This window comes from Anomaloglossus baeobatrachus, chromosome 6 (genome assembly GCF_048569485.1).
Source record: "Anomaloglossus baeobatrachus isolate aAnoBae1 chromosome 6, aAnoBae1.hap1, whole genome shotgun sequence".
Taxonomy (NCBI): Eukaryota; Metazoa; Chordata; class Amphibia; order Anura; family Aromobatidae; genus Anomaloglossus; species Anomaloglossus baeobatrachus.
Window position 1 is genome coordinate 469,026,216 of NC_134358.1, and position 22,437 is coordinate 469,048,652.

Here is a 22,437-nt window from a genome sequence, read left to right on the forward strand (position 1 = left end):
CCTGAATGGGATGAGCACTTAGTCAAACCCACTAAGCTCTAAAAAAAAAACAAAAAAAAAAAAACAAAAAACAAAAAAAAAAAAAAAAAAAAAACACACAGGGAGATACAAATAGGGGAAGGTAAACTCAAAAAAGGTGATTCAGGGAGAGGAACTGTAACAATAAAATTTCTCCAGACGAGTACTAGCCAACTGCTTGCACTGAAGACTTGTTAAGGGTATAGACCAGTCCAGTCCTCATGGCCCCCCCAACAAGTCATGTTTTCAGGATTTCCTTACTATTGAACATGTGATGGAATCATTATCAAGGCCTCACCTGTGCTATATTAAAGAAATCCTGAAAACATGACCTGTTGGGGGTCATGAGGACTGGAGTTTGGGAACCACTGGTATAAACCTATCACCAGCACAGAGTAAGTGGAAATTAGGGTATTTAAAAAAGACACAAAGGGAAGTGCTTAAGATTAACAGCTGAGAAGGTGAGAAAATCCGCAGGGTCCTTAAGAGAAAGGGATAAACCCCAAGCAGGAAAAAAGGGAAAGTAAAAGAGCAGCTTGTGTAGCCAAACGCTGCAACCTTCTACAGTCAGTAACTACAGGACTGTCTGCCATGCGTGACCAGGGCCAGATTAAGGTTGGTGGGGGCCCCTGGGCAGAAAATCTGGTGGGGGCCCCATAACGTTAACAATTTTAGCCATAACAGTAGAGCGTGAACTGTAGCATTTAGATATAAATCCAATGAACATTTATCTTATCCTGTTCTGCCAAATTCAGATTTCCAGAACTACAATACAGATACAGTCCAGGATCACTCACAGCCGTCACTTATACACACAGTACAATACAGACACAGTCCAGGAGAACTCACAGCCTTCACTTATACACACACAGTACAATACAGATACAGTCCAGGATCACTCACAGCCATCACTTATACACACAGTACAATACAGATACAGTCCAGGATCACTCACAGCCGTCACTTATACACACAGTACAATACAGACACAGTCCAGGATCACTCACAGCCGTCACTTATACACACAGTACAATACAGACACAGTCCAGGAGAACTCACAGCAGTCACTTATACACACAGTACAATACAGATACAGTCCAGGATCACTCACAGCCGTCACTTATACACACACAGTACAATACAGACACAGTCCAGGATCACTCACAGCCGTCACTTATACACACAGTACAATACAGACACAGTCCAGGAGAACTCACAGCAGTCACTTATACACACAGTACAATACAGACACAGTCCAGGATCACTCACAGCCGTCACTTATACACACAGTACAATACAGACACAGTCCAGGAGAACTCACAGCCGTCACTTATACACACAGTACAATACAGACACAGTCAGGATCACTCACAGCCGTCACTTATACACACAGTACAATACAGACACAGTCCAGGATCACTCACAGCCGTCACTTATACACACAGTACAATACAGACACAGTCCAGGAGAACTCACAGCAGTCACTTATACACACAGTACAATACAGACACAGTCCAGGAGAACTCACAGCAGTCACTTATACACACAGTACAATACAGATACAGTCCAGGATCACTCACAGCAGTCACTTATATACACACAGTACAATACAGATACAGTCCAGGATCACTCACAGCCGTCACTTATACACACACAGTACAATACAGACACAGTCCAGGAGAACTCACAGCAGTCACTTATACACACAGTACAATACAGACACAGTCCAGGATCACTCACAGCCGTCACTTATACACACAGTACAATACAGACACAGTCCAGGATCACTCACAGCCGTCACTTATACACACACAGTACAATACAGACACAGTCCAGGAGAACTCACAGCAGTCACTTATACACACAGTACAATACAGACACAGTCCAGGATCACTCACAGCCGTCACTTATACACACACAGTACAATACAGACACAGTCCAGGATCACTCACAGCCGTCACTTATACACACAGTACAATAGACACACAGTACAATACAGACACAGTCCAGGAGAACTCACAGCAGTCACATATACACAGAAAGTAGAGTTAAGGCTGCTTTACACATTTCGATCTCGTATGCGATCACACACGGCCCCATCGTATGTGCGGAACAGGCAATTTGTTGCCCGTGCCGCACAAACGATTAACCCCCCGTCACACGTACTTACCTTCCAAACGACCTCGCTGTGGGCAGCGAACATCCACTTCCTGAAGTGGGAGAGACATTCGGCGTCACAGCAACGTCACACAGCGGCCGGCCAATAGAAGCGGAGATGAGCGGGGTGTAAACATCCCGCCCACCTCCTTCCTTCCGCATTACCGGCGGGACGCAGGTAAGCTGTGTTCATTGTTCCCGGGGTGTCACACAGAGCGATGTGTGCTGCCTCAAGAACGATGAACAACCATACGTTCAATTTTTAGAAATTGAACGACATGTATGCGATCAACGTTTTAATGCACAATCAGGGTGGCATGTAGCTGTCACACACTACAATATCACTAACGAAACCGGATGTGCGTCACTTACGGCGTGACCCCGCCGACACATCGTTAGATATATTGTAGCGTGTAAAGCCCACTTTACTCACATTTTTTATTGATCCCAATGTTAAGGCAGCCAGGGCCGGCTCCAGGTTTTTGTGGCCTCCGGCTCAGTCTCAGTGGACCCCATCCACACACAGATACGCACACACACATACAGGCATACGTACATATACATATTTGAAGACAAATTCAGAAAAATACAAATATATGCACAGTCATATACACTGACATACATGCAGACACAGATGCATTAGGTCTCGTGCGCACGTTGCGTAATTCCATGCATTTACGCTGCGTATAGCACTGCAGTGTAAATGCATGCGTTCTGCGTCCCCTATACAATCTATGAAGATTGTGCATGACACGTGCGCACGTTCCTTTTATGCACGCAGCAATTTGGGTGCTAAAATGTTGACCCAAATCTGTGCATTCATAAAATGAGCATGTCAATTATTCCGTGCGCTATGGATGCAGCTCCCGCTCTGTCTATGGTGGGGGAAGCAGCCAGAGCGCATGAAATCGGCTTTTTTTGTACAGAAAAACTGCATCCATTCTGCAGTGTTTCTGCAGCGATTTGACGAGCACATGTGCTGTCAAATCGCTGCAGAATATTCAGCAGTTACGTGCGCATGAGCCCTTACAGGTATTAATATGGGGAAGTCACCAGCAGCCTCACTCACCTCTCCCGCTTGTTTCCGTCCAGCTCCTTCAGGACATGTGGCTGTGTTTCACGATGGCTGCCACTAACAGACATGACTGCACACTGACAGCACTGCTGTACATACATCACAGGAGGGGCTGGGGGCTACAATATATACATTACAGGAGTGGCAGGGGGCATAGACGTTACTGGAGTGGCAAACAGCTCTGGTGGTGTACTCATCACTGGGATGGGTGACATAGCGCTCTGGGGGACCCATATAGTTCTGGGGGGGGGCGCACAGACTGCTCTAATTCATATATACACACACAGTACTGCTTCTTACACACACAGCTCTGACACACACACACACTGCACCCCCCATCACCCCACACACACACACACAAACACACACAATGCACCCCACATCACCTCCTACACACACACAATATACAATGCACCCCCCCCATTACCCCTCCCCCCACACACAATACAATGTACCCCTCCCCACACACACACACAATACAATGCACCCCTCATTACCCCTCCCCCCACACACACAATACAATGCACCCTCCATTACCCCTCCCCCCACACACAATACAACCCTCATCACCCCCTACACACACACAAATTAAACTGCCCCATCACTACACACTCCTGCCTCCCCCCCTCCCTCGGAATACAGTACTCCTCCTCTGCCTGTCACAGAGCTGTGTTCCTTCACAAATGTTCCCCGTTATGTGTCCTCAGCCCCTCCTCACTCATCCCCATTAATTACACCTGTCTCTTCAGCTCCTTCATGGAGCGCTCGTTTCCTCTTGTCCCGTGTGGCGCCTGCAGCACTGTGATGACGTCAGCAAGGTGCTGATCTCATCACGTTGCTGCACGTCGGGGGCGGGGCCGGGTCCCGGCGCGCTGTTCAAATGTATTTACGTCTGAAAGACGCAAATACATTTGAATAGGAACGGAAAGAGGAAGCTACGGTCATCGGCTCTGCTGTGCTCCTCTGCAGTGTACATGCCGGCACACAGTAGAGTCGGCACAGCGCGCTGCCTCCTGCTCCTGCTAGTGTGCCTGGCATGTACACAGTGTAGAGGAGCGCAGCGGGGACAGCAGATACAGCGGCCCACCACACCGTGCCCCTGCTTCTAGGGGGGGGGGGGGGGCAGCTGCCCCCCCCGCCCCTCGCTGGGTACGGCCGCAGCACATAGCAGGGAGCATTAGCACACCTCTGACCCCGGAAGTGCAAGCGGCCGCTGGTACTTACGGTGTCAATCAACGTCCTGTGCCCGCAGTTTGTTTTTGCGTTAAAGACGCAGATACAAATAAATAGCGGTGCTTCAACACCCCGCGCCCCCCCCCCCCCGAAAACACAGCTGATTTATTAGATTGTCTTTACGGAGGGGGAGAGGGTGTGAAGAAAAAAAAAATGCTGACAGGTGCCTAGTATGGTGGGGGCCCCCTTAGAAGCCCTTTTGGTGGGGGCCCCTGGGCTGGAGCCCCGTCTGCCCTGCCTATAATCCGGCCCTGTGCGTGACACACCCGTAACATCATGCCATTTAAATGATGCTGTTAATGACTGACAGCGTTATTTAAATAAAGAGAAGCGACTGTGGCTAGTGCTGATTGCTGTTACGAGCAGATGCAGTGTTACATTTTTTGGCAGTCATATTCTGCACTGTATGCACAGGACTCATGGTAGCACAAGACCCACTCCCATTTAAGCAAAATAATTACACAACACAAACTAATGCTGGAAGAAATAGGCCGTGATGTTTATTAAGGGATTACTAAAAAATTCCAATAAATACAATTGAAAATAAATAATTGCAATTAAAAACAATAACCATAAATGATCACCAAATCCACCCACCAACTAGCTGGGCGATTATCCCACTAATAAACAAAATGACAAAACCTAACAGTTCCATCCAAAAGGCGGGAGGGCGGGTGCTTCTTTCTTTTTGATCTTTGCAGCGACTGACAACCGACGCTGATATCCAGGTATTTAAATAGGGTCCTCTTTCCCGCACTTTTTACTGACAGCCAATGAAATGTCCCAAAAAGCCCGCTCAAATACAAACTGGCCAAAACTAGTTCAAACCTGCTCGTGGCAGAATTACCACAGCTGACTAAGCCTGCTTTCTCTTATCCGGTTTGTGCTGAGCGGCACAATCCGGCTCAAAAACCTATGCAACGGATGCGGCGAAAAAAACGGATCCGTTGCATAAGTTTTTTCATGCAGCCCGTCCGCTTTTTGACGGATGTGGCTTGATACGGAGCATGCGCAGTGCAAAAAACCGCATCCAGCGGCCGGATGCAGTTTTTGCCGCACGACGCCGCATCCGCCGTCCATAGGCTTGCATTGTAAATTGCCGGCGCAATGCTTTTTTTCGCCGCACAAAAAAAACGTGCCAGGCAACGTTCCATCCGGCCACCGCATGGGCTAAATATGCCGCATCTGGCAAAAACCGGATGCAACGTAAGGCCATGCGGCATAATACGGCACTAATGCAAGTCTATGCGAGAAAAAAACGCAACCAGTGGCAAAAAAAAAGGTTGCGTTTTTTCTGCAGAGCGCCGTATTGTGTGGCTCAGCAAAAACCGGATGTGTGAAAGCAGCCTAACAAATCCATTAACCCTTAGGCGGGTTTTGCACACTACGACATCGCAGGTGCGATGTCGGTGGGGTCAAATTGAAAATGACGTACTTCCGGCATCGCATGCGACATCGTAGTGTGTAAAGGCTCGATGATACGATTAACGAGCGCAAAAGCGTCGTAATCGTATCATCGGTGCAGCGTCGGCGTAATCCATAATTACGCTGACGCGACGGTCCGATGTTGTTCCTTGCTCCTGCGGCAGCACACATCGCTGTGTGTGAAGTCGCAGGAGCGAGGAACATCTCCTACCGGCGTCACCGCGGCTCCCGTAGGATATGCGGAAGGAAGGAGGTGGGCGGGATGTTTACATCCCACTCATCTCCGCCCCTCTGCTCCGATTGGCCGCCTGCCGTGTGACGTCGCAGTGACGCCGCACGACCCACCCCCTTAATAAGGAGGCGGGTCGCCGGCCAGAGCGACGGTCGCAGGACAGGTGAGTGCATGTGAAGCCGGCGTAGTGATAATGTTCGCTACGCCAGCTTTCACAAGATATTGTACCTGCAACGGGGGCGGGGACTATCGCGTGCGGCATCGCAGCATCGGCTTGCGATGTCACAACGTGCAAAGCCCGCCTTAGTTAACCATTGCAAACCAATGAAATAAAACTGACCTATAGATAAAATGAAATTGAATAAAATTAAATGAGGGGGTCTTTGCGACCATGTGTCCCCCATGCTATACAGCTATTGGGGGGCCCTGACAGGAGCTGTGCACACTTACTCTAGCCATAATGTACATGATTAGCAGAGTGTGTAGTGGGTTAAAGGGGACCAGTCTGAGATTGGTCAGTTTATTAAATATCAGTTAAAGGTCAAAATGATTCTTGGGGCTTCTTTCAGGGTAATTAGGGGCACCTATGTCGGGCTGCATGCAAATGCGGATTCTCAACCTTCTGTGGCCACCATTGTGAAAGAGTGAAATCTTACTAAAACGGTAACAACATTACAGCGGTTCAGTACAAGCTCAGTAAAGAACATGGCAGCGCTAGTTAAGTGCAAATAGTGCTGTTTCACTCAAAGAGCAACTGCTGAGGATTGTATCTCCTGCTCTGCCGGGAACCCACGACTTGAAAGTTGGGGCTCAACATTGGTAGAAAATCAGACCTTTCCTGGTGACATTAGGGACACTTGAGCTATTTTGATGCTAATTTGTAGTTATGCCTCTGGTAATAAAGATGCAATCTCCCTTTGAGCAGGTAGGTGTATACCAAAGGTCTTCACTGTAGGCGTGGTGTTGTTTTGATTGGCCCATATTAGAGGAGAAAAAAAAGCAAACACTCATAGAGAAGGGCTATGGTATACACCAAGCAGCTTAAAGGAAAAAATTCCATCTTTATTACCAGGGGGCATAACTTTGGATGGGGTGGCGTGGGTGAGGTAAAAAACAAAAAAAAAAAAAATATACTGTTCCAGAATCGGTAGATCAGCACCAATTGAAAGAGGTACTCATTCAATAAAAAAAAAAAAATCCACTGAAAAGTCCCTGTTAAATTAAAAAGTTGCCGCAGATTGGTGAATAATAGGGGGTGTAATAGTAGTGGCTACAGATGATGTAGCAGTCGCACCAGAGCCCGGTTTGGTGAGGCTGAGACACCCGTATTATTACTAGCATGTGGTAGGCAGGGGGGCACAATTTTAGACTTTACAATACAGCCCCCAAGTTACATCTCTGCTGACTGAATAATATGCAGATTTATTTTTTTACTTTTATCTATTCTATATAATATCGGTAGTCTATGAGCTGGGAACGCCACCAATTTCCAGACTGAAGGAGACATCAGAGAAATGTTTGACCAGCAAATACTGACTAATGCAGGATCAATTCTGGAAATTGGTGGGGAGATCTGCCGAGCTACCGAATCTGCTTCTCATGGTAATGGAAAAACACTTTAATTAATAGGTACAATCCGGTGGCAGCATAGGAAATGATCTCCATCAAGGGGAAACCCAAAAAATAAACACTTGTCAGCAACCCTGAATCCTCATACGGACAAAAAAACAAAAAACAAAAGCAGCAGCAACTTGTCCTCCAGAACCCTTTTGCCTTTGGTTTGTAAGACAGGAATTACCTAATAGCTACATGTCAGCCATATTAGGCCCTGTGCGCACACTGCGTTTTTGCTGCGTTTTTTGCTGCAGAAAAGGTGTGATTTTTGTTCATAACCTTTCTGCAGTCCTTCCCCAACAATACCTATGAGAAATCCAAAGTGGTGTGCGCACACTGCGTTTTTTTTCCCTACAGGTTTTGCTACAGAATTTCTGCAGCAAAAATAAGCAGCATGTCACTTCTTTTCCGCAGGTACCTTCGGTTTTGCCATTGATAATGGTTAAAAACCACAGGGATAAAACTGCACCAAAACCGCAACAAACCGCAGTAAAAAAACGTATGCGGATTTCGGGTGCGTTTTTTTGCCACAGGTGCGGAATTCTGCTAGAGGGTGCGTATTTTGCTTAAGAAACTCATCTATCCAGTGCGCCCAGACCCTTAAACGTCATAGGTTTTGACTTTGCCACCAGTTTACCCAGAAGGGTTTTTCCCTCCTAATCAATACAGTGGCCTTCTTTCTTACCGTCCCCTCTCGGCTTGCTTACCTTCCCCTCTCGGCTTGCTTACCGTCCCCTCTCGGCTTGCTTACCGTCCCCTCTCGGCTTGCTTACCGTCCCCTCTCGGCTTGCTTACCGTCCCCTCTCGGCTTGCTTACCGTCCCCTCTCGGCTTGCTTACCGTCCCCTCTCGGCTTGCTTACCGTCCCCTCTCGGCTTGCTTACCTTCCCCTCTCGGCTTGCTTACCTTCCCCTCTCGGCTTGCTTACCTTCCCCTCTCGGCTTGCTTACCTTCCCCTCTCGGCTTGCTTACCTTCCCCTCTCGGCTTGCTTACCTTCCCCTCTCGGCTTGCTTACCTTCCCCTCTCAGCTTGCTTACCTTCCCCTCTCGGCTTGCTTACCTTCCCCTCTCGGCTTGCTTACCTTCCCCTCTTGGCTTGCCATAGTTCAAGATGAATGGTATAAGAAATCAAACTTTGAAAAAAAAAACCCCAAGATCTTGCAATACTTTGTCAGGAGATGTGTGTGCAGCACATGACCACCCTGTGGTTGTTATGTTTTCAATGTTATTGTTAGAAATGTCCAAAAAGCTAATCTGTAACTGGATGTAAAGAAAGGAAAAATAGGGCTTATGAATAGGTCATCACCTGCTGCAATGGAAATACCCCTGGGATTAATGTAATTTCCTATGCAAATGTCCCATTTATATGTTATTGACACGCCAGTGACGAGAGAACCATCAGTGCGTGACGCAACACGAAGGTTACACCAGGAAACAATACAACGGATGGCCCAAGTGCTAGAGAGAGGGGAGCAGGGTCACCTCCTGACACTCACCTAAGGCTGATCCCTGCATTCCCTAATGTCCCTAGACGGGTTCTTTCCCCCCCCCCTCCCCCTCCTCCATGTGCCATCACGAGTCTAGGCCCTCGCTGGCTCTGAAACTCATGCTGACTAGTGCGAAGCCAGCGGAACGCTAGTCTCGCCACTACAAAAAATACATGAGGAAGGTAAGACAAACAGGGAAAAGGCACAACAAATAGTTCTCCCCAGCTACTCAAGCAGGAAGCTTCTCAGCTGCAACAGAAACATCTCAGCTTCTCCTTCAAAGTGACCAGTTATAGAATGCGCTATAGCCGGAATAGGAGAGAGTGAGGAGCGAGTTTATATATCAGCTGAGATTACCAGCTACAAGTCAATCTCAGCAGGATAGAAAACAGACCTTAACCCCTTCAGCACAGAATGGAATTAAATACGCTTATACTCAGGATAAATGATGAGCAGATTCTGTAATGGATCTGGGATGAACCAAACGCTGAGACCGTCTGACCCCGACAGACTTGTGACAGATAGACATATTCACATGTAATATGCCAAAGCACCAGAAGACTGCTAATTGCCATGGTTTTTTATGCTGCAGCACATCTTGAATTAATTTCTTTGATAACCTAAACATTTTTGCTCTCTGATGACATCTTATGTGGGAATAGCATATACAAGTTTCTATAATAAAACCAAGCCTATTAATGCTAATAACCTCTCGTGCCTGCAGCAGTGTCGCTGACCCCGGCTTAGCACTGAGTGCATTTGTAGAGCAGCGGGCGACTGCAGTATAAACCGGAGAGGATTTATCCGCAGGTTATACAGTGGTTAACATCATTTACATAAGGAAAGAGTTAAATGGAAACTCAAAATGCAAAATAAGGTGGCACTGATGAAGCCATTGGGAGGTGAGCAGCTGCCCTTTAGGGCAAGTTTTCATCTTCGCTATCGGCAATAATGGCAAATCATCTGTCATTCATGAACCAGCCTGTGGCTATTGCAGAAGAGCCGAGCGCTGCCAATCAATCTACAAAAGAGCATTTACAGGGCAAGCTCCGCATCACAGATTAGCTTCTTTACTGAATGAACTGCCTATGACATTGAGAATTACAGATAGCAATGTAGCGTCTGTACAGCAGTGCAAAGGGGTAAAAGTAGCCCAAGTGCGGGACGTTACTGCCTATGAAAAGCCTGCTGTCCAGGCATGGAGTGACAATGCTTATTCATGTTCAACCGCTGCTCCAATCATTCCTACAGGACTGACAGTGCCCCATAAGAGATATATGGAGCCGCGGTTGAGCATCCAACTTGCCCTGCCACCATGCGTGACGCCCTGGCCTATCAGGTCGTCGCAGGGTATTGTGCAATCTGCCCTTCTGCACAGTATCCACCCTCCTTGGTTACGGGTCCTGGTCCTTTGGTGTTGCTAACAGCTTAGCCAGTCAAAATCCTAGGAACACTTTGCACCGAACCCACCAGACACACCATTCAGGGGCCTAAAGGAAATAGGGTCGCCCACATGGGGGGTTGGTAGGGAGAAGTGAGAAAGTGACAGAGAAGTGAAACAGGAGTGAAAGGAGTAGGAGGTGGAAGGTGACTCTCCGAGAGGTCACTGGTCCAGAGCAGGGCTCCTGAAGTTTACTAGGTGGCAGACGTTGGTCTGGGCCTGGTAGGAGCTGGAACCCCGGTCACAGGGGATTGCGTCAAGGGGCACGAACTGCCGAGGAGGGCAGTCGGCGGCCTTGAGCCATCGCCGGGCAGGGGCCAGGGCACGACGGGATACGTGGACCCTAGGCCGGGAAGTAGCTTCACGCGTCCCGGTAATTTACCCGACGGGGGTGAAGACTTCAAGATTCATCCCCAACCCGCTCCAAAAATCGGGGTACTAGCGCACCGATGGGATAGGACTTTTCCAAATACAGTCCAAAGAAATCCTACACGTGAACCCTGAGAGCAAGCTCACTCCGTTAGCCATACGGGTTAGCGGGACCCGAAAAGTTTCAAGCTTGAGGGTCCAACTAGTGAGAAGGTGCCATGGAAAAGGCCACAGGCTAACCGCAACATCAAGGGCACGGATCCACATGTGCTCCCTCCATGCTGCAGCGGTGCACAGAATTCTGGTTTACAAGCTGTTGGAGTTGTTATTCTTGGACTGAGTGAGTACGCCGAAAAGCCCCTTTTCCTCTACCCAACGGCACCCCATTCACGAACACCCAACGGGCCCCGGGCACAAACCCCCTACCCACGGAGGGGTTAAACATCCTGCTGCTACGGCTCCCCAACAGCAGCGGTGGTCTCCTACATTAGCACGCACCGTGGGTGGCGTCACAAACTTACACATCCCCTGTACATATCTATCCTCTCTCTTTTGAATTCGAGTGTCCGTGCGAACCCCTGGGTCCGGAGACCCCTTGAGCCACCGCGGCTCCGGATCCAAGCGGCTCGGCCGCTGGCACGGGGGTGGTACACATGTAGTGGGAATAAAAGCACCCTGATCCCCAACCCACTGATCAGCAAGTTATCACCTACCCAGTGGATAGGTGGTGGCTTCTTTTAAAGAGAGAACCCATTTAAACGAGAGGCACTCTACTTATAGATTAAAGGTAATCTGTCATCAGGTTTTTGCTGCCCTATCTGAGAGCAGCATAATGTAGAGATAGAGACCCTAATTCCAGCGTTGTGTCACTTAGTTTACTGGGTGAAGCAGGCTTGGTGACATAATCAGAGTTCTTAGATGTAGCCATGCAGCAGAGCTCAGAAAGTTGCCCCAGATCACAAACAGCTTTTGGTTTACAATGTCTATTGACAGTGAGCTGCTTATCACAGGAGGGGACATGGTCGGATGACTTGGCATGAGGCAGTTAGTCCCAGCAATGATAATGTCCTAATAATAAAACTTTCACTGAAAGTATATAACAGAATAACAGTACGCAACTTAATAAATGACAGATTGCAGGAATCTGTGTCTCAGTCTCTATCTTCTGCTGTCTTCAAATAACAAAAATTTGCTGACAGATTCCCTCTAAAGGGGACTTGTCCAACATCATGAATTGATAAAATTACAAAGTGTTTATCATTACAAATTCTCTCCATTCTCAAGAACAAAAGGATTTTTAATCTAGTTGTTTACTGCAGACAATCAGGCTTGGATAGTCTCTTAGGCCTCTTTCACACGACATTGAAAATCACGCACGTTTTTCACGGACATGTCAAAAGGTGCATAATGTCTTCCGTGTTTACGGCACACGTGTTCCACGGATCACGGATAACACACGGAGAATGTGAACTTTCTGCTCACCTGTCCCTGGCGTTGCAGTCCATGGTCCTGATCTGCGGTCCTGCTGACCCCCCACCACCCGGTGCTGCTGCTTCCGGCCCGCAGTGGAGTGAATATGCAATGAGCATAATGAGTGGGGGTCGGAAGCAAGTGCCAGTGTACCGGCCTGAGAGGGCTCGGCTGCTCCCCTTGCCTCGGGGCCGAGCCGCTCGAGGTCCGGGCTCGGGTCGTCGGTGGCTCGAGCGCCTCCGGACCAGGGGCCACGTCGCTCTGTTAAGGGGAGGCAGTGGGGTGGTGGTGTGGGACGAGGTTCGCAGCCGGGGGCCGCGTTGTCGTCGGACGGGTCGTGACGCCACCCACGGGTCGTGGTGACAGGATGCACCACCGCTGCGGCTGGAGTGAAGGGGGCTCCCGGGATCGGTGTTGAGGGCGCAGCCTGGATGTTAGCCCCTCCGTGGGTAGGGGCGGTGTGTCCCGGGGCCCGGTGGGACGGGCGATGATGTCGGGGTACAAGGTGCCATGCTGCGGTGCGGTGTCATGCCCGGATGGCACTGGTGTACTCACGATTAATTCACACTCAGAGTCACTGGTAAACCAAAGTTCAGGTATGGTCGGGTTCCGCAGCCGGCTGCTTGTGTCCTTTGTGAGGCTGATGGTGGTCCCTTTCTCTTGCACCTTTTGTTTTGACTTTTGGCTACCCTGCCTGGGCAGTGACAGCCCGCTCCCCGGCGTTTGGCTGCCGGAAGAGCCCTTGGTTGCCCGCAGGCGCTGGCTCGACGGATGTTTGGCCCTTGGTGGTGGCTCTCACCCGGTATCGGTGGGCTGTTGCCTTCTTTCGGGACTTTGGGTGAGGATGAACCCGTGAGGTCCAGACTGCAATCAGTGAATTTGCCTAAACTCAGTGGCTTCTAAGCTAGTTCAGGGACTGAGTACCCGGTTGCTGGTGCTCCGATTAGAAGTTGACTTCCCGGTTCGGGTCCGGCGGGCTCCAACCCTGGCCCGGTCCCTACGGTTCCGCCGGTCGCTATACCGGTACTCCTGCAGGCGGCCACCACCGTCTGCCTGCCTGATGTTACGGGGAACCCAGGCTCCAACCCGGGTCCCTGACAGCTTTCCTCCTTCCTCCTGTCACTGTCAACTTAAACTCCACTTAAACTCAACTGTATTTCCTGCCTCAGGACAGTAGGCTCCTCGGTGGGCGTGCCTTTCCGCCTGACTCCGCCCACCTGATGTGCCCTACTTGCCCTGAGGGAGGCATCAGATCTCCCTTTCGGGTGACGGGTGTATCCTCACAAAGGATGGGGGTGTATGTGTGGTGTGTTGGTGTTGTTACCTGTGACCCCTGGGGTCCAGGGCGTCACACCAGCAGCGGCAGAGACAGCAGCGCTGGAGAAGGCGAGTATAGAAATTCTTTTTATTTCACAGACACGTGTGTTTTCTCCGATGCGTGTCACACGGATCACATCCGTGCGGTCCGTGACACCCGTGATGCCAGAGAAAAACGGACATGTCTACGTGTGGAGCACATGGGCACACGTATGCTCCACACGTACGTACACACGGTCCATGGCAAAACACGCACGTGTGCGCAGACCCATTGATTTTAATGGGTCTACGTGTGCCCGTGTCTCCGGAACGTGAGGAAACAGACCAAACACGTACCGGAGACACAGACGTGTGAAGGAGACCATAGGCACTGAGTGCAGTGCTCAGCAGCTGTTTATTACCGAGCCGGCAGGTGCTGCTCTGAAGAGGGTCACACTGGCTCCTGTGTGCAACGCTCCTCCGATGCAGCAGAGGCAAAACTGCTTCTTGCAGCATGGAGGAGCACAGTTTGGGCCACTGTTGCTGGTCTGAACTATCAATCAAAGAGGAGCGTACTGCAATCAAAAGGATGGGAGGCGGGTGAGCGTAGGTTAGGAAGATCAGTAAGAAAAGCCCTTTAAATAAGAAGAGGGACCCTGTAAGTGCTGCACAATGTCTAGGATGTAGTAAAGGAAAATGGAAGTCAGCTTATCACATATCCCCTGGATCCACAACATGTTGCTGCTTTCACACATCCGGTTTTTGCTGAGCGGCACAATACGGCGCTTTGCAGAAAAAACGCAACCTTTTTTTTTGCCACCAGTTGCGTTTTTTCCACATAGACTTGCATTAGTGCCGTATTGTGTTGCATGGCCTTGCGTTGCGTCCGTTTTTTGCCGGATGCGGCATATTTAGCCCATGCGGCGGCCGGATAGAACGTTGCCTGGCACGTTTTTTGTGCGGCAAAAAATCCGCATCGCGCCGGATCAGGTGCGATTCACAGTGTAAGCCTATGGACGCCGGATGCAGGGTCCTGCGGCAAAAAACTCATCCAGCCGCTGGATGCGTTTTTTTGTACTGCGCATGCTCAGTATCAAGTCGCATCCGTCAAAAACCGGACGGGCCGCATGGAAAAACGTATGCAACAGATCCGTTTTTTTCGCCACATCCGTTGCATAGGTTTTTGAGCCGGATTGAGCCGCACTGCAAAAAACGGATGTGTGAAAGCAGCCTAACAGGTGAATGGATCTCAGTAGCTGGTATCTACAGAAGCGGAAGAAAAAGGAGGTGAGGGATGCAGCACTTTATAAAACTCCATACAAAACAGTGACATAAAAACAGGTGCTCACCGGCTGATTAAAGCCCCAGCCTTACGCGTTTCAGACATGTGTCCTTACTCATAGGCAATGCCCAAAACGCATAATGTGTGGGGCCGATAAGCTCAGAGCACTGAGGGCTGTATGTGCGGAGGGCATCATATATTATAGATACAACCAATAGAGAATGGTCAGGAAGAGAGAAAATGAATAAATGATCCTCCGTCCAACTGTGATTCTGATGAAAGTCAGTAAAGCATATACTGCACTCCAGCCTATGGCACCACCTCAGCTTGTCCGTCCACTGATGGCATCCCACAGACCATAATAGTAGGACTGGTATGGATCCAGCCATAGGGACGCCCACTAATGAGGGCTTGTGATCCTCGGTGGATGGTGCCAGGGCTCATGAAAGAGGCGGAGAGCAGGACACAGCCTGCACAAAAAGAAACATGGTTCTATTCACATCTTCAATCCCATGCCCCTTCAGTGCCGCTGCGTTGGTGGTCCCCGATACTATTTACAGCAGTGATGACATGTGCCCCAATCACTGGCCTCAGAGGTCACATGCTGTATGTGCCGCATCACCACTGGTGTCTGACTGGCTGCAGCGGTCTCGTGAATGATTATGGCATGTGATCGTTGTAGGAGATTAGTAGTGATTGTCGGAGACCACCCTACAGGGGGAATCAAGGAGAGTGCAGGGTATTATTAGAAAAATGTAATCTGCTCCGGGCTCTTTGTTACATTTTATTAAATCTCAAAACCCCCTTTAAAATAGATACAGAAACAGTAGCTCCAATATTACACAGAAGCCCCCTGGTGAGTGATATTCTCTGGTATCAGCCCAGCCCCCGGACACACTAGAGCCAAGCAAATCAATAAAACGCTAAGCAGAAAGCCCTATTCCAGCCAACACGACCTGTGCTAGGGATAAGACCACCTCCACGGGCACAACCCCTCCTGTACAAATATATTACTCACAGGGTCCGAATGCAAACGGTGTGAAGACATCACATAGAATAGCCACACAAATATGGAAGGATTAGGCCGAGGTAACAGCAGCCCTGAGGGGTATGGGATCAGGAAACAGCACAAGCAGAACAGACAGACTCCTCACACGGCGCAGGTGATGAGCAGGGGCCATTACTGCCCCAGTAATTGTCAGCAGCATTGGGGTGAGGGGTCACACATGTCTACTTCCCAGGCTGTAGTGGGAGACGTGAGGTGCAGTGGAAGTCGGGGGGTGCAGTGGGGTGCAGTAGGAGACGAGGGATTCAGTGGGGTATAGTGTGAGACAAAGAGTGCAGTGTGAGACGAGGGGTGCAAAGGGGGATAGGGGGTGCAGTAGGGTGTAGTGGGAGACGGAGGAACACAGTGGGAGTCAAGGGGTGCAGTGGGGTATAGTGTAAGATGAGGGGTGCAGTGAGGTATAGCAGGAGATGAGGGGTGCAGTGGGAGATGAGGGGTGCAGTGGGGTATAGCAGGAGATGAGGGGTGCAGTGGGAGATGAGGGGTGCAGTGGGGTATAGTGGGAGATGAGGGGTGCAGTGGGAGACATGGTGTAGTGTGAGGCTTGGGGTGCAGTGGGAGACAAGGGGTGCATTGGGGTATAGCAGGAGATGAGGGGTGCAGTGGGGTATAGCAGGAGATGAGGGGTGCATTGGGGTATAGCAGGAGATGAGGGGTGCAGTGGGGTATAACAGGAGATGAGGAGTGCAGTGGGGTATAACAGGAGATGAGGAGTGCAGTGGGAGATGAGGGGGGTGCAGTGGGGTATAGTGGGAGATGAGGGGTGCAGTGGGAGGCTTGGGGTGCAGTGGGGTATAGTGGGAGATGAGGGGTGCAGTGGGAGACATATGGTGTAGTGTGAGGCTTGGGGTGCAGTGGGGTATAGCAGGAGATGAGGGGTGCAGTGGGAGATAGCAGGAGATGAGGAGTGCAGTGGGAGACATATGGTGTAGTGTGAGGCTTGGGGTGCAGTGGGGTACAGCAGGAGATGAGGGGTGCAGTGGGGTATAGCAGGAGATGAGGGGTGCAGTGGGGTATAGCAGGAGATGAGGGGTGCAGCGGGAGACGAAGGGTGCAGTGGGGTATATTGGGAGATGAGGGGTGCAGTGGGAGGCTTGGGGTGCAGTGGGGTATAGTGGGAGATGAGGGGTGCAGTGGGAGACATATGGTGTAGTGTGAGGCTTGGGGTGCAGTGAGGTATAGCAGGAGATTAGGGGTGCAGTGGGGTATAGCAGGAGATGAGGGGTGCAGTGGGGTATAGCAGGAGATGAGGGGTGCAGTGGGAGACATATGGTGTAGTGTGAGGCTTGGGGTGCAGTGGGGTATAGCAGGAGATGAGGGGTGCAGTGGGAGACGAAGGGTGCAGTGGGGTATATTGGGAGATGAGGGGTGCAATGGGAGACGTATGGTGTAGTGTGAGGTTTAGGGTGCAGTGGGAGACGTGGGGTGCAGTGGGAGATGTGGGGTGTAATGTGAGACGTATGGTGTAGTGTGAGGCTTGGGGTGCAGTGGGAGACGTACGGTGTAGTGTGGTGACAGCATGGGGCGATATCTTCCTGACAGGTGAGTACTTACTGAGCACTGTTGGCAGCATACAGGTGTCAGATGACAGTCAGGTGCGACATCCTCGTAGAGGTGATGCAGTGGGTTTACCTGCAGTCCTATGTAAATCACAACTATGGATATCACCATAGTTCTGCCAGATGGAAAACTCTTCCTGCATCTGCCACACTTGGCTTAGCTCTGCCACTCAGCTACTACATTTACAAACTCAGATCTGCTTCATCTCTCAAGCACTACTGCAGTTCCCATCATCAGCTTCACGTTATCTCTCAAAAACAAGACATCCGGCAAACTCAGCTCTAATACAGCTCACAAATTAAGTTTTGCTTTATCAATAAAGCAGGCGCGGCTCAGCTACATCTGGTAAACTCAGCTCTGCTTCATCCAATACATTCATCACTGCTACGTGTAACAAATTCAGCTCTGCTACATCTAATAAACTCTGCCTCGGTGCTACCCCATCAGACAGTCAGCTCTGCTGCATCTCACACTCAGCTCTGCTGCAGCTGTGCAAACTTCGGGCAGTCGGCGGCCCCGGCGGGGACCCCTACCTGAGGAGATGGAGGAGCCCGAGAGGCTGGAGTTGCTGGATGCTGCCATGCTGGACAGCTCTGGCAGCCGGCAGGAGCCTCCTCTAGCCCATGTCTCCGAGGCTGCAGCCTCCCACTACTTCCTGCTCTGTCAGATGACGCGCTCCCCGCTCCTCCAGGTGTCAGTGTGATTGCCGGCACCCGAGGACCGGCAGCCTCCGCCGGGATGAGCAGAGCCGAGAGCCCGGGCAGCCGGAGCCTCCTCCCACCCTGCGCCGTGTGACTGCAGGCAGTGCTGGCAGTGTGCGGGGGGCAGTGCCCGCTCCTCCGTGCTGCCAGCCTGCTCCGAGCGCACACTGAAGAGGGAGCTTGTGGATGGCATCCAAGTGCTGCTATCTGCAAACATTGCGCAAGCTGCGTGTGGCACAGGCTCAGGTTACACGGCTGTGTACAGAGCAGGCAGGAATACACCGCTGACATGGCAGGACTGGCACATGGGCTCACAATACAGGGGATCACAATATAGTAAGCAATATGTACGGTCACAATATTAAAGATTACAATATAGACAGACTGCAGTGTATACATCACAGGAGACACAGACTCTGCTGTATACATCACAATGATGCACTGTGACTGCTGCATATAAAGCAAACAGGATTAATCAAGACTGCTGTGTATACATCACATAGGAGACACTGAGACAGCTGTATATAAAGCATCTAGGATTAACCGAGACTCTGCTGTGTACATCACATATGATACACTGAGACATTGCTGTATACATCACATATGATACACTGAGACACTGCTGTATACATCGCATAGGAGACACTGCTGTATACATCACATAGGAGACACTGAGACACTGCTGTGTACATCACATATGATACACTGAGACATTGCTGTATACATCACATATGATACACTGAGACACTGCTGTATACATCGCATAGGATACACTGGGACACTGCTGTATACATCACATTGGATACACTGAGACACTGCTGTATACATCACATTGGATACATTGAGACACTGCTGTATACATCACATAGGAGACACTGAGACACTGCTGTATACATCACATAGGAGACACTGAGACACTGCTGTATACATCACATAGGAGACACTGAGACACTGCTGTATACATCGCATAGGAGACACTGGGACACTGCTGTACACATCACATTGGATACACTGAGACACTGCTGTATACATCACATAGGAGACACTGAGACACTGCTGTATACATCGCATATGATACACTGGGACACTGCTATATACATCACATTGGATACACTGAGACACTGCTGTATACATCACATTGGATACACTGGGATCTACTGTATACATCACATAGGAGACACTGAGATACTGCTGTATAGATCACATTGGATACACTGAGACACTGCTGTATACATCACATAGGAAACACTGCTGTATACATCACTTATGATACACTGGGACACTGCTGTATACATAGCATAGGAGACACAGATACTGCTGTATACATCACATAGGAGACACTGCTGTATAAATCACATAGAAAACACTGCAGTATACATCACATAGGATACACTGAGACTCTGCTGTGTACAACATATAGTAAACCCTGAGACTCTGTTGTGTACAGCACATATAATACACTAAGAAATCTGCTGTATTATCACGCTAGGTACAGGGAAGTACTAAGTGAACGGGTAAAGGGAAAGGAAACCCTGTGTTTAGGTAAGGGAAAGATGGTGACCACTGACCTAACCCACTGCTGGTTCCTAGGGTCCCTGTTAGGGCCAGATGGACGGGTAGACCCTGGAGGTGGATCCACTGGGCCGAACTCCCGGATGAGGGAAAGGAGTCCGGTAGCCGGAGCACTGTAGGTAGCAGGACAGTCCGTGCACTGGGAGAAAATGGAGAAGTCCCTGGGACCACGAGGTCACTGATGGTGGTCCGGGTGACGGAGCTCAGGTTCGGAAGCCGTGATGGTGTCAGGCGGGGTCCGGAACCGTTGGAGCGAGATGACGGGTCACCGCAGGGATCCGAGATGGTACGGACTGTCAGGATGGCAGATGGACAGCGTTCGGGGTTCGAGGTACCGCAGAACCGGATGGCGATGCAGGATCGGCTCTAGAAGATAGAGAGGTAAGTATCTCACAAAACACAAGGAGACCTGACTCCTAGCTTGGAAAAACACGAAGAACAGGCCCCGCTCCCTTGGACATTAACCCCCTATATACCCTGTGCCTATGTGCATCATTTCCTGTAATTTGACACTGGCCCTTTAAGAAAGGGTCAGTGACCGCGCGCGCGCCCTAATGCGCGTGCGCGCGGCGCGGGTGCCAGAAGCCAGGGAAGGAAGCTGAGAGGAGGACGCAGGGGAGCCGGCCAGGACCTGGGAAGCCGTCGGGCGCCGGGAGCGGAGACCAGGGGGCCTGGGAAGGACGGGTACCGGAGGTTGGAGAGCGGGGAGCAGGGCAGGTGAGCCGGGGAGCGGAGCTGAGGACCCGGGGAGCGGAGCAGAGGACCCGGGGAGGGGAGCCGAGGACCCGGGGAGCGTGACAGTACCCCCCCCCCCCCACGCCCCCCTCCCCGCAACCGGGACATGAAGGCACGGATCAGAGGAGTGCCCACGTTCTCCCTGGGCTCCCAGGACCTATCCTCAGGACCATACCCCTCCCAGTCCACCAGGAAGAACTGCCGACCACGTACGGTCTTCATGGCCACGATATCCCTTACCGCATAGATGTCGTCCTCAGCAATAGGAGGAGGAGCCGGGCTGGCGGCAGCGGAGAAGGGACCAAGGACAACCGGCTTGAGCAGAGAGACGTGGAAGGAGTTGGGTATTCTCATTGTGGCCGGGAGCTGTAGTTTGTAGGAAACCTCATTGATCTTGCCAAGGACTTTAAACGGCCTGATGTAGCGAGGTCCCAGCTTGTAGGATGGTATCTTCAGTCGGATGTACTTGGAAGCAAGCCAGACGAGATCTCCCGGAGAGAAACACGGAGGATCTAGGCGTCTCTTGTCCGCGTGTCTCTTCATCCGCAGGGTTGCCCGTGCAAGGGACGCCTTAACTGAGTCCCAAATGGTAGTAAAGTCACGGAGTACTGCATCAGCAGCAGGGATGTCCGAGGACGAGGATACAGGCAATGGGACAGACGGCTGAAGTCCGTAGACGACATGGAAGGGAGAACTGGAGGAGGACTCACTGACGTGGTGATTATGGGAGAATTCTGCCCAAGGAAGAAGCGTGGACCAATCGTCATGATGGGCGTTCACGTAGTGACGTAAGAAAGAGGTCAATATCTGATTGACCCTCTCCACTTGGCCATTAGACTGAGGATGGTAGGCAGATGAAAAGTCTAGAGTCACTCCCAGATGTTTGCAGAGAGCCCTCCAGAAGCGGGAGGTGAACTGAGTTCCTCTGTCGGACACTATGTGTGATGGAAAGCCATGCAAGCGGAAGATGTGATGTATATAGGCGTCCGCGAGTTCCTGAGCAGAGGGCAGTCCAGCCATAGGAACGAAATGGGCCATTTTAGAGAATCGATCCACCACGACCCATATGACTGTGTGTCCGGAGGACAATGGCAAGTCCGTAATAAAGTCCATCGCTATGTGCTGCCAGGGAACTGAGGGTATGGGCAGAGGCAGAAGACGGCCGTATGGCAGGTGTTTGGGTGTCTTGTTCCTGGCACAGGAGGAGCAGGCAGAGACAAAAGAGGCGACGTCCGTGCGCAGGGATGGCCACCAGTAATGACGTACAATAGCGCTCCATGTTTTCTTCTGACCTGCATGACCGGCTATTTTCGAGGCATGGCCCCAGTGTAACACTTTTTGCCTGTCAGTCTCAGAGACATAGGTCTTCCCGGGCGGTATCTGGGCCAGGGTGACAGGAGCCACCGGAATAATCTTGCTTGGACAGATGATGGGTTGAGATGTCTCTTCCTCCTGTTCCATGGGCACGAAAGACCTAGACAAGGCATCAGCGCGTACATTCTTGTTTGCGGGTCGGAAATGAAGCTGGAAGTCGAACCGGGCAAAGAACAAGGACCACCTGGCTTGCCGTGGGTTCAGTCGCTGAGCAGTCCGCAGGTATTCCAGGTTTTTGTGGTCCGTGTAAACAATGACAGGGTACACTGCTCCTTCCAGAAGATAGCGCCATTCCTCCAGAGCCAGTTTGACCGCCAATAGCTCTCGGTCA

General features: G+C 50.6%; 1 protein-coding gene across 2 annotated transcripts in view; it reads right to left on the reverse strand.

Annotated features, from left to right (window-relative positions):
• Positions 1-18,573, reverse strand: part of CHN2 (chimerin 2) — a 519,880-nt gene extending 501,307 nt beyond the window's left edge. Inside the window, exon 1 of one of the 2 annotated variants that reach the window (XM_075315321.1) lies at positions 18,258-18,573. In XM_075315321.1, the coding sequence (XP_075171436.1) occupies positions 18,258-18,306 (49 nt within the window). In that variant the 5' untranslated portion in view covers positions 18,307-18,573. The remainder of the gene's footprint in view (positions 1-18,257) is intronic. The other variant, XM_075315322.1, reaches the window with a different exon arrangement.
• Positions 18,574-22,437: the final 3,864 nt, after the last annotated feature.